The sequence below is a fragment of the Pistacia vera genome, unplaced genomic scaffold, assembly GCF_008641045.1.
Source record: "Pistacia vera cultivar Batoury unplaced genomic scaffold, PisVer_v2 Contig701, whole genome shotgun sequence".
Classification (NCBI taxonomy): Eukaryota; Viridiplantae; Streptophyta; class Magnoliopsida; order Sapindales; family Anacardiaceae; genus Pistacia; species Pistacia vera.
Window position 1 is genome coordinate 552,640 of NW_022196559.1, and position 19,677 is coordinate 572,316.

Consider the following 19,677-nt stretch of genomic DNA (forward strand, 5'->3'; position numbering starts at 1 on the left):
AATCTTATGAAGTCATGGAGACTCTTAATGTCTATTCTATTGCATCAGGACAAATGATCAATCTTAGCAAGTCTAGCCTAATTTTCTCTTGTAATATTATAATTGAAGTCAAGGACAAAATTTCCAAAGCCTTGAGCATCCCTTGCTGGGACATTCCTTCAAAATACTTGGGGATTCCCTCTTCTTGGGGATAACCAAAACATAACTCTGAGTTGGATCATGGAGAGGGTTAAGCCAAAAATCGAGGGCTGGAAAGAAAAACTCTTGTCATTAGTTGGTAAAGAAGTGCTTATTGAAGCTGTCTCGCAATCGATACCTAACCATGCTATGTCCATTCTTAAATTCCCTAATCATTTTTGTACTAAATTATGCATGAGTGTGACTAACTTTTGGTGGAATAAAAGCAAGGAAAAGAAAGGAATTCATTGGGTTGGATGGAAAAAGCTATCAAAGAGCAAGAAAGAAGGGTGGCTGGGATTCAGGGATTTTTACAAAATGAACCAGATTTTGTTGAGTAAACAAGCATGGAGAATTCTAACCAAGAATGCAAGACATTAAGCCTATTGTACAAACATATCAGAAAGTGAAGGGGCTGTTTTCCTTGACTGGTAGATCTTGGGACCATCATAAATTAGTTGAAGTCTATGGGGCTAAAAAAGCAAAAAAGGTGGCAACTATTCCGGTAAATTGGAACTCTGATCCTGAACAAATTGTTTGGCCTCACAAGTCCAATGGAATCTACGATGTGAAGACAGGTTATCACCAGATGAGGCTTTTCCCAGCAAAAATAACAATACATCAACATTCCAGGTGGTTGACAAATGAATGTGGAATGAGATCTGGGGCTTACAGACATTGCCAAAAATAAAAGTGTTTACATGGCAACTTTGTAATAATGCAATTTCGACCAAAGAAAATTTATTTAAGAAGAAAATAGCTTCAGACTCTTTGTGCCCAATATGCCATGATGCTGTAGAATCTATGGAACATCTTATTCTGAAATGCGCTTGGACTCATCCGGTCTGGTTTGCCACTGATTTCCAATGGGATATTAGAAACCCACAGGTTCTCAAACTAGAAGATTAGTTGTTGGAAAGATTCTTGATGTTGTCTTCATCTTTGGAAAAATCAGAAAGTGCCAAAGCCTTTATCACCAATCTTTGCTGGGTAATTTGGAAGATGCGAAATGAAGTGGTGTTTCAAGAAGCAAAAATTAATCCAATGCAGGCAATTCAGCATGTCAAAATGCTAAATATGGAAGTCGAATCCTGCAAGCCTTCCGTTAACGTGATTGAGCACCCAACCTCCACATCAGTTTGTAATAATCGGAGCCGCAAACCCACACCCCCCCCCCCCCCCCCCCCCCCCCCCCCAAAAAAAAAAAAAAAAAAAAAAACTAATTGGTTTAAAATCAACTATGATGCAACTTTTATGAAGCACTCTCATAATAGAGCGATGGGAATTGTAATAAGGGATGACAGAGGTATGTTATTAACAAGGCAAGCAAAAAAAAATTTCGCTACAACCCCCCTTGTAGCAAAGGCGCTAGCTATAGTTTTGGCAGCCAATTTGGGTTTGAGTAGGGTCTTACTGGAAACAAACTGTTTAGATCTTATCATGGCCTGTAGGAAGGAAAAGGTTATTTGGGAGATTGATGGTGTTGTGAGAGATATACACAACCTTGCCCACAGTTGTTCCTCAATTGAGTTTCAGTGGACCCGTAGAGAAGCTAATATGTTAGCGCATGAGGTTGCAAGGTCGACAGCGTCAGATTCTCTGCCTTTCAATTGGTTGTCTTCTTGCCCTATGAGTATATTGAGGATTTGTCTTCAGGATAAGCCGTGTCAACATCCAATTGGATTAGTTTGCTTGTCTTCTAGTCTATAGCTGTCATATTTATGTTGTTTTCTCATATGCATGCCTTGTTTTTTGAGGAATGGATACTTCTGACAAAAAAAAAAACAACATAAATATGACATGTTAACATCCATATCTATTAACAACTAATATGCATTCCACTTTCTAGATACATTGAGTTATAGTAGCATTAAAGACATTATAATCACTTGGAATTCTATACTAGTTGTAACAATGAGAAAAGTGAGAAAATTATTTATATCTATTTTATATATGCAATTCAATTTAAGGTTAGATCTAAGGGTGGGTGGTCAGTTGGGGCAATGTTGCCCAGGCCCAACCACTGGTAATTGTACTGATGCATTATATTTTTAGTGAACCTAATATGAACTCTGATTAACCCCAAATAGTTAGTCTGGTGGTAAAAAATATTTGTTCCCTACATTAACTTATTGAGTTTAAACTACTTTGAGACCACTTATTACATTTGCATCTTGGAGATTAGTTGAGATACAAATAAAATGGTCAGACACCAATTTTATATATATATATAAAAAAAAAAAACTCCAATTCTATCTAATGATAGGATTTAATTGAAGCTATGTGGAAGGAAACCAATTAAAAAATGCCATAAATCAAAGATGACGGCGTCATGAAGGCCATATAGGTTTCCGTTATTGCAAAGGACACAAAAGCAACAGAAAAAGCTTTATTGGTGTTCGTACGAGGATTTATTGCTGCTGTCAACAATATATCACCTGATACCTTTCCATTTATTTGTCTTTTGGTAAATTCTACGCTTCCAACACCACTGAAGGACAAGTGTGAATTATACATTCTAACTTGAAACTTATTGCGTATTAAAGTTTATTAATACAGTATTAAGCAAATCCTCCAAATTAAATAGTGTTAGGTGGTCATCAATCTAAACGTAATTGTATATATTTGGTAAAATGTAGATAATCGTGAATGTTAATAACACGATAATTTTATGGCTTTAAAATTTTCTGTTATAATAAATTGACTAATAAACTGTCTTATTTGATAATTTCACGTAATTGATTAAATCACGCGCCTGTGATAGATCCGAAGTTAGATGAACCCTACCTACTCTCACTCTCAAGTCTCGATGTTCTCAATACCACTAAAAACACTTCTCACGCTCCACGTTTATGACAAACACAGCGAGTGCGAGTTTGTATCTACACTCCCGAGTAGGGTAGGTACTCAGATAATTTGCTATATATATGCACACGAAGACATACTCATGATGTAACGCCGTCGGCTTCATACGCACATACACGTACACAGAGCTCACAGTTGAATCTTCACTCTCACTTCTCAAAAGCCGTCACCAACACCACTCACTCCCACTCGCAAACAGAGAGAAATGACAAGTATTGCTGCCTAATAATCGTTGGAGATCCGACCTGACCAATCGTCTCAAAGTCTGAGATCTTTCCCTCAGAGAACACAACTGCTCGCTACCTAGGGTTTGGTTTTTGTAATGGCTTCTGAGGATGTAAAGACCAGCGAATCGGCGGTGTCGACGATTGTCAATCTGGCGGAGGAGGCGAAGCTTGCAAGAGAAGGCGTTAAAACTCCAAGCTATGCGATTCTAAGTATCTGCAAATCTCTTGTCGCTGGAGGAGTCGCTGGCGGAGTGTGAGTTCTTTTCTTTCTTGCGAGTTTAATGGTTTTTCTTTCGTAGTTTTGAATGGAAATTTTAATCTGGTGAAAATTAAATGAAAACGTATAATCTTGTGAATTCTTTAATGTTGTAATTTGCGTGAGTGTTGACTTCATTGCCGCTCTGTTATTTTCTTGGACAAAGTTATTTTGGAATGTTCTTCCGAGTACTTTATGACTTTATTGATTCTCTGTTTATTTGTTTAAGAAGTTTCAATTTCAAGGTTTATCATATCGTTTCCTGAACTTATTATACTATGTATTTTGTTTTAATTGTTCTTCTGAAATATCATGTGAAAATTTTCATTCTTTAGCAGTGAGTAGTTTAAGAATTTCCTGCTCAATCCCACGAATTTGATCCCAATAATTTTTGTACAACCCCAGAGATATAATTGATTAAACTAGGTATTACACAAAGTTTATCTTAAAATTATTTTCATTTAGATCAGCATTTACTTGCTTCCTCAAATAAGAAAAATTCCCTTGTTTCACAAATTTTCAGTCTTCTAACTTACTGCCATCTCTTTAGTTAAGGTGGACAATCTAAACTTCATATTAGCGTAGTGTACAGTATTGCACTTTGATCAAGAGAGCAGCATTAAGCTCTCTCGCAACAAAGCTATGCTCCTCTACTCATTAGAATTACAGTTGCTGATCCGTATGGTGGTTTACTCATGCAAATAAAATATAGGCTTCATCTCCTCAAAAGCAGAATGCAAAAGCATGATTAGGTTATGCATCTTTTATCGTTTCTTGTTGCTATAGTATTACCATGTTGTATCTTGACCGAACTGAGTCTTTGCATGTTAATGCAGATCTCGCACTGCTGTTGCACCATTGGAACGATTGAAAATATTACTACAGGTTAGTTACCTCAATTTGCACTGGATGTGTATTATTGCACTCTTTAACACACTCATGTTGAATGCATATTATGATGCAGGTTCAGAATCCCCATAGCATAAAATACAATGGAACAGTTCAAGGGTTGAAATATATATGGAGAACTGAGGGATTTCGTGGACTGTTCAAAGGCAATGGTACTAATTGTGCTCGTATTGTTCCAAACTCAGCTGTCAAGTTCTTCAGCTACGAGCAAGCTTCTAAGTACGATTCTTTATAATTCTTGCTGCATTTGTTCGTTTGATTCCAGTTTCTTGTCAGAATGTCTCTGAAGGGTGAATATGGTGTAATTCACTGAACTACAATTTTGGTTATCTCTTTGTTGATCAAATATCAGGTTTAAGTTGTGTATAGTTATGTCCTAGCAAAAGTAAGTAAAAAAAGAAGAAGGCAGAAGAATTATAAGTTGTATTTAGTTATGTATGTTAAGGTAACATGCTTGTAGCCTCTTTACAGTGCTAAGCTTGCATTCATCCATCAGAGGCAGGGAATACATTATTTGATGATTCCAGCTGATGTATACACTCTTTAGTGAACTGTAACTTCGACAAATCTAGATGACAATAGTAATTTTAAAATGAGGTCCAAATCACTTTCAACTACATAATTAAGCATTATAATCTCTTTTTCTTATATTCAGCTTTGCTGAGGAAAAGATGTCTAATACCTGTTATAAGCATTTTAGTATGCAGCCTATCACATAGTTTGAGGGAGGGCAATGTTTGTCCTTCAAGTCTCTTACTACATTTATTCTTATTCTATATTTAGATTGATAAAGTTTTCAAAAAGGTTGTCTATGACTATTTATTTGATTAGTCTTTCCTTTTGCTGATTGGTCCTCTCTATTTTAAACAGGGGAATACTGCAATTGTATCAACAGCATACTGGGAATGGTAATGCCAACTTTTGTTTTCATTTTCTTTTTCATTGACGAGTACTCCTTTGTGCATTGCAAGACTTTATGAGACTGAACATCATAACTTGATTATTACCATGGGATATATTTTGCAAAATACTAAGCATTTCTTCATGTTTACACACAAATAGGACTTGTAGGGATATGAAGCTTATTTAAGTTCCTTTTCCTTTTTAATTTTTGCAGAAGATGCTCAACTCACTCCTCTGTTACGCCTTGGAGCTGGAGCATGTGCTGGAATAATTGCCATGTCTGCTACTTATCCCATGGATATGGTACGAGGAAGATTAACTGTACAGGTACCGTCTTTAAACCATTTGTTTAAATTGCAAATTGTTCTCCAATAAAGTTTTCTGAGATACTTATTTTTTGGTTTAATCTCCTTTGAATTCTCCAATGAAGAAGGATATTTTTTTTTATTCCTGCTTTTTGCTGTGAATCTTTTCTATTTAGAAGAACTTATTAGCTTCTTTTTATATAAAAAGAATTGAGTTTACTTTTATGTGATTATTAGAAGCTGTCCCTTTTATACTTACGTGCATCTTAAAGGTTTTTATGATTCATTCTTTTTCTTTTTTCTCCCATTTGTATTATGTTTCCAGACAGATAAGTCTCCTTATCAATACAGGGGAATGTTCCATGCTCTGTCAACTGTGCTACGCGAAGAAGGTCCACGGGCTTTGTACAAGGGCTGGCTTCCTTCTGTAATTGGAGTTGTAAGTATTATTCTTCCTAGTTTTTTTTTAATTGGAGTTGGGAAGTCTTCAAGGCTTTTCCTTTCTTAGTTATACGTGGATCTTATACTATAACTCATGTTTGCAGATTCCATATGTGGGTCTCAACTTTGCTGTGTATGAATCTCTGAAGGATTGGTTAATTAAAGCTAGGCCTTTTGGACTAGTTGAAGATTCTGAGTTGAGTGTAACGACAAGACTTGCGTGTGGGGCTGTCGCTGGAACTGTTGGCCAAACAGTCGCTTACCCTCTTGATGTCATTCGTCGAAGAATGCAGATGGTAGGATGGAAGGAAGCTTCCTCAGTTGTCACTGGTGATGGGAAGAGCAAGGCCACTATAGAATATAATGGCATGATTGATGCATTCCGGAAAACTGTTCGGCACGAGGGGTTTGGTGCATTATACAAGGGTTTGGTTCCAAATTCTGTGAAGGTCAGTCTGATATCATCACTTCTTTTCCATTTTGAAATCAGGCTAGTTTACCACATTAAAGAAAGAGTTGCATTAGTCAGAATGGCTAGACGACATTGATTGTTATTTCTATAATGGCATTTTTTAAGTGGACGTAAGGATAGATAAATCTTAGATTCTGTGCTTAAAAATCCCCACCCTAATTTAAAATGCTTGTGTTCCTTGAACTTTTCTACTGGCAGGTTAAGTATCATGGTCTATTATGTATTCTGCGTGAAAAATTGGGTTGGTTGGGTGGTTTTTTGATGTCTAACTGTCACTTTGTTCTCCTTCACTAAGTAAAATTTTGAAAGTGATTGCCATTTGAATCAATATTGCAACTTCCCAACATTTCAATTGTGACTTGTGTAATCTAACGTATAAAGTGCATCTAGATTTGTGCGCGTAGCAGGATAACTGCTTCGTATGTGCTTTTTGTGTTACACTTTCAGATTGGAAAGAGTCATGGTTAATTACTCATGCATTGACTGAAGTTGTAAGTTTGTTATCTTGACTTACAAAATATTTGTCTGCCTAATGAGCTTGTGACAGTATTATCATAAACCAGCATATACACCTTCCCTACAACTGTTTCTTGGTGGACTTATTGTGATTTGTATTAGAATTTATTAAATTTCTTCTGAGAAACAGAGCTGGTTGGTGAATCAATAATATATTAAGATAGTAGGTCTTTCATATTTTCTTGTGCGGAACTGGATGTTTTGTTGTTGTAAAATTTTGACTTGATAGACATGGTTTAATGTTGGTGCTATATTTTCTTGTTCAGGTTGTTCCATCGATAGCCATTGCATTTGTGACGTATGAGGTGGTGAAGGATGTTTTAGGAGTCGAGATAAGAATATCAGACTGAAGCATGTGCTATTCTGTGATATTTGTTCAACAAGTGTGCTATTTTTGTAGGCAAGGGGATATAGAGAAGGTAAAGTAGAGGGATAATTTCTTGCTGTTGTCACTAAGAATGAGTTTAGATAAACGTTGGAGCCCGTGTTTATAAATTGCCTTTATTTCCTATCTATATTTTCCTATGAACATTATGTACCTCTCAGCTTCCCATTTATATGCTGTGTCAATAAAGTCATGGTGAAGGAACATGCGAGAAATGCATTTGCCTACCTCTCAATAACAATTCAGAGGTCAATGTTCTGTGACCCTTTATTGATTCTTTTAAGTGATCTCTCTCTTCATTTAAATAATTGAACATGAATGCTAGTAGTAACATCAAATTGACACGAAGAACTTGTGGAGATAAAACGATTGATGCTTGATTCAACTCAATATTTAGCATCCCTTTTATCTATCGAGTATGAACCGTTTCCAGTCTGAAATGAGTTGACCAATTGCATTTGGTTTTGGGATAATTTTGCGCCTTGTTACGGCAGGTCTGATGTGTGGGATTGCTTGCCGTTTATTGATAATCTCTAATCTGATTGTTACTCTTATTGATAAACCTGGTTTTATGTAAGCTGAACTCTTAAGCTATTGGTTTTCGTTTCCCATATTAAGTTTTAATTTTGTTTTGATTTCTTTTATAAAAAGCTCGGTAGACCTCTACTTAACACATGGTATGAGCCTGTTTTGGGGAAGCGCCTATTGGTTTCTAAGGTCCTTGTTCTTTTATCTCTGCAAAATATTCGTTTACATCAGTTATAAATTGTTAGAACGGTTTACTTTTGGGAAATGGATGAGAACAGAGAAATTTTGATCAAAAAAAAAAAAAAAAAAAATCATAAATATACAAGTATGATGATGGAATAGCCAAAGGAATGATGGTTTATTTTCCTTATTTACAAAGAACGAATAATCATCCCAAGGACCCCATACACTATATATATTATGTCGTCAGTGAGCCTGGGGTATATATGTGTATAAATAATTTTATCAGAAGATTTGTGTTTCTTTGCCATGCATCGACTCTGCTGCCACGCTGCTTCTCTACATTCTGTTTGCAATGCCTGGACGCAATAAAAACTATGCCTTATAAATCTAAAAAATTCCTCTATATATTCTTCCTTTTAGCACCTTTCATTTAACACAATAGAATATGTAGTAAAATGGATGTGAGAAAGATGATTTTTAGAAAATATTACCGCAAATCCCTGATAGCCTGAAACCTGGGTGGTGCTCGTCTTACAAATTTGACTTCATTTGTGTCCTTTCTTTTAGTGTGTAATCTCGCTTCATTATCTTTAACTATATTTTTCCTTTCCTCAACAAAATTTAAGCGATCATCGTCGGATGCAGAGGATAATGAAAGAACCATCATAATGAGGTTTAATTCAAGTAGAGCAGATGCGTCAGGTTGCAGTGAATGATCGTTGTGTAACCCATTCTCTTCCAAATTACTTCACGCCTCGATTCTTGTACGTGTTCCGTTATTTTTGGATTTGCCATACTGTATTCTGATAAACTGAAGAAAAACTAAATTACAATTCATCAAATCTTTTCCTTCTTCAACTCTGTATTGAAGTCAGTCGTACGAAGTCATTCATTAGGCTAGCTGAAGTGACTGGAAATATACCTGACAAAATACAGCTAGCTAAGTTGACGGATTTAAAACCTTGGCATGCAAGCGGTTTCATGTTGTTTGATAAATTTCTTTATACATAATTACATATAGATTTTTTGGTTTGAACAGGTAGCTAAGAATGAATAATGTTAGTCCGTGGGTAGCAAGTAAAGAGTGGGTGAAAATGGGTAGAGTCAATGTTGGCTGTAAGACTTATGGAGAAAGTGGACAGACTTAAATGCCAATCACAACCTTCTTTGGTGAAAGCCCATATCGTACCATCAATTTAAACAGCGGTTTTGGTGGTAAATTGAGGCTTCCCTTAAATTTAGTTTTGCTGCTTGTCTGTTTTCAATGTCAATAATTGGGTGGGCATTTTCCATTTGACTGGACTCTTCTCTAGCCCTTTTATTCATGGACTATGGCAGACTCCAACTAGGAGGCAGCAGCCTCAAGCTTTGGGTTTCTCAATGAGTACGGTTGGATCAACAATTGGCCTATTTTTTATTCTAAATTTCACAAAAGAAATGCATATTGTTATTTTTTATTTATGGTATATTTGAATATTTGTTATAGTAATGTTACCTCTACACCATCTTTTATACTATTTTCATTATATTATGATGTGATTATATGTAATTTTAATTATTTAAAATTTTTAATAATATAATAAAATGATTATTAATAAAATAATCATTACGTAAAAAATAGTGTAAATATAATATGGGCATAAATAATAGTAATCAACGATTTGCTTACGTGTCTCATTTAAGGTCACTCAACCTTCTTGAACCCTCTGCCACTTGCCCACTGGGTATTATGTCATCCTCATTTTCAAATAACTCAAAATTTTCAGATACTACATCCCACTCGTGTCCTGTTGAGCATATTACAAAAACACCTCACACCTGTATGCATAAGATCACCGAATACATCTCTCTTTCAATTGGATGAGGTATTGTCACGTGCGACCCTGTCCACCAATAATTTCATCAGATCAAACGGATAAGATTTGTAGTCACCTACTATCAGAAAAAGGAATTACATAGAGCGGGTAATCGTGTCCCAAATACGTACGATGTAGGGTCCCATTTGTCTAGCTTTATCATTCCATTCCCATCCACATCTCCTATCGCCTTAGAATCACTTCTCAATCGTATCCCTTGCATGATCACCACGTGGCACGTCCTTTTGTCGTTGATAAAAAACTGGGTATTGGCTGTCCCTGTCATTTTAATTTGCTACATAATTTTCATTTAACGGTGCAATCACCCGACGCTGCCTTTTCCTTTATGGAAACTGTGATCAGTGAGTGGCATGTTCGGTAAATAAAGAGAAAATCAATGTCGTTTGAATTAAAAAAAAATCTTGAAATATGTTTTGGCTGCTTTTATTTTTTATTTTTTCGAAACAGATCTGGTGGTGGTGAAGGGTCTGAGGCTGAGCTAAANAACGGTGCAATCACCCGACGCTGCCTCTTCCTTTATGGAAACTGTGATCACTGAGTGGCATGTTCGGTAAATAAAGAGAAAATCAGTGTCGTTTGAATTAAAAAAAAAAAAATCTTGAAATATGTTTTGTATTTTTTCGAAACAGATCTGGTGGTGGTGAAGGGTCTGAGGCTGAGCTAAAAAATGCAATCTCAATTCTACACCAATGGTGTATGGATAATAATATTAAAGAAGTGAATTAAAAATTTTATTGGTCAGATAAAGAGCGTAAAGTTTCGAATTAAAAATTTTATTGGTCAGATAAAGAGCGTAAAGTTTCGAATTAAAAATATCTGAAAGATACTCGATAAGACGCTTTTTGTTGTTAACATATATTGATACTGTTTGGTGGCTCTGGAATATGGAGAGGATATTTTTTTCCTTTTCTGGCAATTCTGTGGCCTCTCCTTTTTTTCCGCTTTAAATTGTTTTCTCCAATCATAATTGGTCTTGTTGGCACATTTTCACTCTCTGTAATTTCATTCCATGGTAATCATTTTGATTTTCAATTTCATGAATATTATTACTCCTGCTTATTTAGTGACTTACTCTTTTGTAGTTTGATCATTGCAAGAGTTTTAGCATAAATTACCTTTTCTTTACTCGTGGTTGTGTGTCTATGTGTTTTCTTGGTTAATGTGAGCTTTAATCCTGTTTTTCAGTTGCTTATAGATTCATATACTATCGTTACATTTCAATTGATTTCAGTTCACCGCTTGTTGAGCATGTGATCTTTAGCTTGTTATTCTGCTTTATTTTTTATTTTTAAACTGAACTCAGCGCTCTTAAATAAAGAACCTTTAAGTGATCTTTATTTTGGCATCATTTAATTGTCATTTCTTTTTCATCTTCTACGTGGGGATGTTACCAAAACTATGCTCCTACTGTTATATGAATATATACATAATTCCCATGAGCATGCGGCAAATATGATAGATGATTGGTTTTTGGTATACTTTTGATTTAATTTTTGTGTCTATCATTAATTCTTTGTATTTTCGACTGGCAGACCATCTGTGCTGCAAATTAAACCAGTTGGTTGAATGTGGCTTGTTTGGATGACATGGACCAAGTTGGGGAGGACGTGTCTGCAAATGATATAAGTGGGAATGCTCAACTTAAAAGAATAGAACGCAATCTTTCCTTAAAATTAGATGGTCATAATATGTTAGAGTCACCAATAATTATTGGTGCATCTGCGAGGGAAGGTTGGCCAGAGAGCTCAATCCATAATTTTACCAATACTATAGAGGCTTCTTTGGCTGCATCTGAACCCCCTTGCAGTAGCCCTTGTTCTATGAATGACAGGCTTGCAGTGGTTGAAGAGTTGACAGTGGGAAATTACAGGACAGGTAATTCAGATATAGTTAGTAGCCCAAACAGTTCAAGGCAGGGCCAGTGGCAACAACTACATCTTTTAGCAAGTGGGTCTGGATACAAGGGTTTGCATAGAGACTCTATGTCCCAAGAGAAAGATCGAGTAATGTTGAGCGTCAGAGAGCAGTTTAGGAAGATGTCTTCTGATGTACAAAGTCCTAATTATTTGTCAAGAAAGCAAATTAATAAAGCGCCAGAGGAAGTTTCTCCATATTTAAGGGCAAGGGACAATATGATCGTCTCGAGCAATACGCCACCATTTGGGAATACTCAATTGAAACCGTCATCTACGAATACACCTGGCTTTTCACAGTTATTTATAAAGAAAACTTTGAAGGGAAAAGGGGTTATTAGCAGAAACCCTGACACTCGAAGAGACCTTGGCAGTGCAGTTGTGAGGCAGAATGATGAAAAACTTGGTTGTCTATCTTCTAAGGTTGTTTCTGATTCATTGTTTAAATCTTGTGCCAATTATGACATGATTTCTTCCCATGGGGTTAATAGGCTTGGTCCTGAATCTTTACACGCTGGCATTTGCTTGAGAGAATGGCTTAAATCAAGGAGTCGGAAAGGAGAGAAGGTTGAAAGTCTGCATATATTTAGGCAGATTGTGGAGTTGGTGGATTCTGCTCACTCTCAAGGCATTGCCTTGCAAGACTTACGGCCATCCTATTTCTATTTAAGTCCATCAAATAGGGTTATATACACTGGTTCATCTGCCAAGAGAGAACCGAATTTTGTTGTGAATCAGGATTTGGGAAAGAAGCGGTCACTGGAACAAGACATGCAAGTGCACTGTAATTTAGCTGTGAAGCAGCAAAAGCTCAGTGATGACATAAAATCTGTTACACACCAGGTCCATTTCTTCTCCAGTAGTAGTTCTAGGACTAAGAAATGGAATGAGACCGATTTTCATGTAAATGATCCTCAGATTTCTGAATATGTTGAACCCAATTCTCAAAATGCACTCACCTGCTCGAGTATGTTGTCTACAAAGGATCAGCAGTCTTTTGTTGCAATTGCTCAGCTGGAAGAGAAGTGGTATATTAGTCCAGAGGAGCTCAATGATGCAGGTTGTACGTTTTTGTCTAATATCTATGGCCTTGGGGTTCTTCTTTTTGAGGTGAGGGGACATATTTGTTGAATTGTTTATTAAAATATTTTTATTTTGAGATTTATCCTATGGGTCTCGTTTCTTGATATGTTATCTGTTCTTTTTTACTTGGTTTAAATCAATGTCATATGTGTCTATGCTCGCTTTGCAGAGTATGAAAGATGAAAACCACAATATTTCTCAAGTCATCTAGGCCTCAATTCCCAATTAGTTGGATAATTAAATTTGGAAAACCAGAATGAACTTGAAATTGGTTTTAGTCAGTCACATGCGAGATCTTTTAACATGTATTTTCTATTTTCATGTTCTTGTTGTAGAGTTTTATCCAATCTATCTTGTTCAGATACACAAATCGTTTTGTTCTTTACGTTCCAATTTGAATAATCCAATCTACTTTTCTCAACATGCATCTGAAAAAGGTTTTTCTACTACCACTGAATGGGCATCAACGACTTTCACTTCACTCAGTTCACATTTAGATTATTTAGTTCTTTACTATTTTTCTCTGTTATTCTTTTACTTCTTATACTCCATGATATTAGTATGAAAAACCTACCTTTCAAACTAACTTGAACCATTTCTGTCAGTTGCTGTGCTATTTTGAATCAGCGGAGGTGCATTCTGTTTCGATGTTGAATTTGCGCCATCGGATTCTCCCACCAAATTTTCTTTCAGAAAATCCAAAGGAAGCTGGCTTTTGTCTTTGGCTTCTTCATCCTGAACCTTTATCTCGTCCAACAACTAGGTATACTGTATCAAACAATTTATATATCTTTTAAATATGTAGTATATACACTTTTATTAATATCATAGCTATTAATCAAAGTTCAATCTCAATGCTTGTATCTTTACTAGAAGATTAGCATATACGGTGTCTATTTGGAAGTATGTAATGATTTGTGTAGGCTATGGAAACACTTTCATTGCATGGACTTTAGTTTCAGGTCCCAGCAAGAAATCTTCAAGCATGATTAAAAAATGAAAGCAAAACATGGTTGGAAAAGGGTATAAAGTTTGCGAGATTTTGTCGTTGTAGCTAGATGAATGGGTTATTCATAGATGAGGACATATATATTCGCGTGCGAATCCATATACCAGTAGATTCTGATATGAGCTGGCTTGCCATATTATAATTAAAATTTCTATCATATAACAAGTATAATCATATGTGCTTCATTTTTCTAATTTGTGGGTTCCAACATGTTGCATTGCAGCACGATTTGTAGGTAGATCCTATTTGTATTTATTTGTGAAATATGTTTATTTGTGATACATTCCATAACATGTTTCCTGGTTTGCAACAGGGAAATTCTGCAGTCTGACTTAATATGCATATTACAAGAGTTGCATTCCTGTGATGATATGTTAATATCTGCTGATGATGATGAAGCTGAATCAGAGCTGTTGCTTAATTTTCTAGTTTCATTGAAAGAACAAAAGCAGAAGCACGCTTTCAAATTAGTTGATGATATAGGGTGTTTGGAAGAAGATATTAAAGAGGTTGAGGGAAAGCACTTGCAAAAGATATCCTCTGTGTTTCCTCAGACACACAAGAAATGTTTTAATGCCACAAAACAGGGCTTTTGTTTTGAAGATCCTATAACTTCTGCTGCAGTTTCTCAGCCATTTTCTGTTTCAAGTAGGAATGAGGCGAGGTTGATGAGAAATATCAGTCAGCTTGAGGATGCCTATTTCTCTATGAGATCCCAAATTCGACTTACAGCAACTGCCGCTACTGCTGGGCATTCTGATAAAGACTTGCTTAAGAGTAGAGACAGGTGGTCTGAGTTGCAAAATGGGAATGAGTCAAACATGGCTCAGAAATCTGATGATCGTCTTGGAGCATTTTTTGAAGGTTTGTGCAAGTTCACCCGCTATAGCAATTTTGAAGTGTGTGGGACATTAAGAAATTGAGATCTTCTGAATTCTGCTAATGTGATTTGTTCTTTAAGTTTTGACCGTGATGAGGAGTACATTGCTGTGGCTGGGGTATCAAAAAGAATCAAGATTTTTGAGTTTAATTCACTTCTGAGTGGTTCTACTGATATCCATTATCCTGCTGTTGAGCTGTCAAACAGATCTAAGCTTAGCTGTGTTTGCTGGAACAATTACATTAAGAACTATTTGGCTTCAACTGATTATGATGGTGTAGTTCAGGTGTGTGTTCACTGGCTACTAAAAGTTGCACATATAATCCACTATCATGTTGTATTTTATTTTGTGTATGTTAAAAAATCCATCATTAGGTGGGTTTGTCTTGCCAGCTGCAGCAGTTGTTCTAAAGTAGTAATATCTTCTTACTGAAATCCACATTTGTTATTGATGTATTTTACTGGTTTCTTGAATTTATTCTATGGTTTCTATGTTCAAAGCATGAAAAATAATTGTTTTGCAAGTGTTTTTATCATTAATAGTTGACTGTCATGCTTACCAGAATATTTCTATGTTGATCTTCAAGGAACTAATCATTGTTAGTGTTTCAAGTATGGTAATGACTGAAAAATGTACGCTAGGAGGATTCGTATAATCAGATCACGAGCATGAAGTAAATAAAGAATTTTTAATGGATCAGGTTTGTTTGAAACCCAACCTGTGGCTACAGGAAATAGTAACAACCGGTTTAAATTCTTTTGCATAATTTTTCTTTATTTCATATAAATCGAAAGCTATACTATTGAAAATGAAGAAAAGTTAGTGAGTAGTGTCCTGATGTCTGAGCACCTGTGCTTGGGGGATTACTCTTGGAAGGTAACTAATTAAAATATATGGTTGGACTTGGAATTGAGGCTGTACCAATTACTTGCTGAGCACAACTTAATATGCTGAGCAGGTGGTCTGAGTTGCGAAGCCCGGAAGTTCTATATTAGAGTAGAGAGATGTACATTTTTGAATTTGTTTTCAAGTATGTGTAGTAGCCTAAATTTTTTTTTTAGTGAATTTTTACTTCAAGATTTTTATGATTGCTACTATTGTAGATTTCATTAAGTTATTGTTTTTTTTCTTTTTTTCTTTTTTTCTTTTGGGCCTTTAAGTCAATGTTTATAGAAGACCAATTAAATTATTATTTCCTTTTTTTGGTTCATGTTGTTCACTATTGTACTTAAATAGTATATGCATGGGTGTATTCCAGATGTGGGATGCGAGCACTGGTCAAGGATTCTCTCAATATGCAGAGCACCAGAAGAGGGCTTNTCTGAGTTGCGAAGCCCGGAAGTTCTATATTAGAGTAGAGAGATGTACATTTTTGAATTTGTTTTCAAGTATGTGTAGTAGCCTAAATTTTTTTTTTAGTGAATTTTTACTTCAAGATTTTTATGATTGCTACTATTGTAGATTTCATTAAGTTATTGTTTTTTTTCTTTTTTTCTTTTTTTCTTTTGGGCCTTTAAGTCAATGTTTATAGAAGACCAATTAAATTATTATTTCCTTTTTTTGGTTCATGTTGTTCACTATTGTACTTAAATAGTATATGCATGGGTGTATTCCAGATGTGGGATGCGAGCACTGGTCAAGGATTCTCTCAATATGCAGAGCACCAGAAGAGGGCTTGGTCTGTCGACTTTTCTCAAGTTGCCCCTACAAGTTTTGCTAGTGGAAGTGATGACTGTTCTGTGAAACTGTGGAGCATTAATGAGGCATGCTATCCCTTGTATCTTCTAATTTGTAGCCTAAAATTCCAAGATACTGTTTTTTTAACATTTTAGAGTAACAAATGTTAGAATTCTAATTATCTCCTTTTGTTCTCTCTCTCTCTCTCTCTACTTTTCTCTGGGGGTTTATATTCTTAAGGCTTAATGAGAAAAAGGTGAAAAAAAACAAATTATGAAAGTGACCTAAACATAAGAATAAATCTTTTCACGCTAAGAGTATGTATTATGTAGCAACATATGAGTTTTCCTATCTTTTCATCCATTTATGGATGCTGTAACTTACCATTAAAAATCTCCACATCTCCTGGCTGGTCTCTTTTGATATTGATTGATCAGATTGTCAATTTCTTTTATTGGGACTTTGCATATCCTTGTCAGTTTCTTTAATTATGACTGCAAATTTAGCAACTATTGACCGTATATCAAACCTATGTTTATGTACCATATGTGAAATGCAGGCTGGTATTGGAACTTCCTCCTTCATTTCCCTCGCTTCAGACACTTCTTATTCTCTTATTTGAAATTTTTTGTATTGCTTGGATGTTCCTTTGTTGCCCTTTGGAAGTTTAATTTACGAATTATGGAAAGAAATAAGAAATTGACTTCCTATTGCTTGTGCAGAAAAATTCTGTTGGCATCATCCGGAACCCTGCCAATGTTTGCTGTGTTCAGTTCTCTTCTTTCTCTCCTCATTTGTTGGTTTTTGGATCTGCTGATTATAAGCTCCACTGCTATGATATTCGAAATACAAGGATTCCTTGGTGCACTCTAGCTGGCCATGAGAAAGCTGTTAGCTATGTGAAATTTTTAGATTCAGAAACCCTGGTTTCTGCATCAACAGATAACACCCTAAAGCTATGGGATCTTAGAAAAAGCAGCCCATCTGGGCTGTCCACTGGTGCTTGCAGCTTAACTTTCAGTGGCCATACAAATGAGAAGGTTGGTTACCCTAGATTTGATAAAATTTTTGATAATGTAGCAAGTTCGTAGTTCTATTTGGACAAATTTGTATAATTCTTAATTTTTCTGCTTGCTCAGAATTTTGTGGGTTTATCTGTTTTGGATGGATACATAGCATGCGGATCAGAATCTAATGAGGTAAATGTTTTTGTATTGCAATGTGATTGTATCACTTTTAAATTTATCTATACTAGCCAGTTCTTTTTTTAGGAACAGCTTGGTTGTGCATTTAATATGTGTGCAATGAAGCTGGGGCTTAGTTTTTAAGTCTTGGACTCACTCTAGACCAAATTGCATATGGGATTTTTGCTCTTTAGCTAATACTTGTTTGCCACATGAATGCAAATACTTTGTAATCAAGTTTCATAAATCCACAAAAATGATTGAGACAGACTTCCTCCATCATCTGTCAATACCAATCACTTCTCACAAATTTGAAGTTTCTTTTTATTTCACTTATTTTATCAGAATTACACCCTTATACTTAGGTTCTAACAATTTCTGTTGCGATGCATCTTAGGTTTATAGTTATTATAGATCTTTGCCAATGCCAATCACATCTCACAAATTTGGATCCATTGATCCTATTTCTGGACTCGAGAGTGGTGATGATAATGGACAGTTTGTTTCAAGTGTGTGTTGGAGACAGAAGTCAAACATGGTTGTTGCAGCAAACTCAAGTGGATGTATAAAACTATTGCAATTGGTGTCATAAAAGCTGCTTCTCTTTAGATGACCTAGAATTCGGCTGTACTCTCTTCTCACAAGTAGTTGTCTTACATCTTCTTGGCGTTAAAACTTAGTCAGAACTGGGAGCTTATACATGTTGAAGACTAAACGAGGGAGTTAAGCTCTCAGCTGCTACTTAATGCCGTGGATAGGCTTGCACAAGACTGGTATAGTATTTCAGCCTTCTGGCAGTTACAATCAGAAATCTCTTTTTGTAGCTAGCTACTCCTGCAAGGTGTTTCTCTATTTGAAAACCATGCTGAGACCTTTCTATTAAGATCAAAATGGAATGGAAGTTGGCTACGAGGAACATCACTTTTTAAAAACAAATGTATGGAGCTGCATCAATTTTACGAACTGGAGGTCAAGTGATTGAAGATCTTGTTACCTTTGGTTCATTGCCTAGGCAAAAACTTGATCATGGATTGATTATAAAGGTGGACCGAAATTGGATTACTGGATGAGCTGCAGTATCAAGAATTGTGCATGAGCACATGCCGTGTACAGGAAAATAGTTTGTCAGCAGACTGATATGCAGATCATTCCCTGGTGCAGTGGTAAATGCTTGGGCTAGAAGCTCAAAACTGCAGGTTTAGCTTTGTGAGGGTCAACATTTTCGTGGAGAAAACAGCTGAAGTAGACCATTTCAATATCTCCTCTGCCAACACCATACTATGGCTAGGCCAAATATCTGGGTAATGGATTATGGATTTTTTTGTGTACTGATACAGAAAAGGAAAGTAAATTCTTGAACTTAAACTTTTAAGAAAGGCCTGTGATTGCTCCTCAAAACTGTGCATTCTCTTGGCTAGGGTGTGCAATCTTTTCAATATTCAAGGGAGTAAATTCATATTTTTACTAAAGGAAATTTTCTTGATGTAGATGAAAGTTTTGTCATTTCTTGTATAATCAAGTTAGTTTTTGCTCAATATAATTCCTTCCCGCCGTCGTTAAAGCAAAGTTCCCCTATAATATGTTATTTAGCAACTTCATTACGTGACATGTTGATCTTGTTTTCCATGCATTGAATTCTTTTCTTTGACAATATATAGCTGAAAAAAATTGAATGATATAGAAAAGATAATGGCTGTTCAGCAGAAATAATTAAGTATACAGGTTGAAAGATTCATAAGTGCAGCTAAAATATTCCTGCTGTACCAAACTGGCTACCACAAGAATTCGACGCAACAAAGCCCCCTCTCCACGTATTGTTGGCTAGAAAAATGCTAATAATCCATTTGCACGTCCACTTGATCTCTGAGAATCAGGGTAAAGTTTTA

The 19,677-nt window shown here is 35.8% G+C and overlaps 2 protein-coding genes across 2 annotated transcripts; both read left to right on the forward strand.

Moving 5' to 3' along the window:
• The first annotated feature begins 3,116 nt into the window (after window positions 1-3,116).
• Window positions 3,117-7,764, forward strand: LOC116114171 (mitochondrial adenine nucleotide transporter ADNT1). The gene is made up of 8 exons (XM_031400320.1): window positions 3,117-3,522; window positions 4,362-4,410; window positions 4,490-4,653; window positions 5,305-5,342; window positions 5,552-5,664; window positions 5,968-6,081; window positions 6,188-6,532; window positions 7,338-7,764. Exons 1-8 carry the CDS (start codon window positions 3,365-3,367, stop codon window positions 7,419-7,421), a joined length of 1,065 nt encoding a protein of 354 aa, XP_031256180.1. The 5' UTR covers window positions 3,117-3,364; the 3' UTR covers window positions 7,422-7,764.
• A 3,050-nt stretch (window positions 7,765-10,814) lies between these two features.
• LOC116114159 (protein SUPPRESSOR OF PHYA-105 1-like) lies at window positions 10,815-19,610 on the forward strand. Its single transcript, XM_031400308.1, is given in 8 exon segments — window positions 10,815-11,056; window positions 11,577-13,067; window positions 13,646-13,803; window positions 14,363-15,215; window positions 16,547-16,693; window positions 17,330-17,647; window positions 17,747-17,806; window positions 18,189-19,610. Coding segments are annotated over 7 exon segments (3,168 nt in total). The 5' UTR covers window positions 10,815-11,056; window positions 11,577-11,630; the 3' UTR covers window positions 18,384-19,610.
• The last annotated feature ends 67 nt before the right edge of the window (window positions 19,611-19,677 follow it).

Coding starts and splice junctions, on each gene's coding strand:
- LOC116114171 (XM_031400320.1), top strand. CDS start 3,365: ATGGCTTCTGAGGATGTAAAGACCAGCGAATCGGCGGTGTCGACGATT. Junction 4,654..5,304: donor AGCTACGAGCAAGCTTCTAA/GTACGATTCTTT, acceptor TATTTTAAACAG/GGGAATACTGCAATTGTATC. Junction 5,343..5,551: donor TCAACAGCATACTGGGAATG/GTAATGCCAACT, acceptor TAATTTTTGCAG/AAGATGCTCAACTCACTCCT.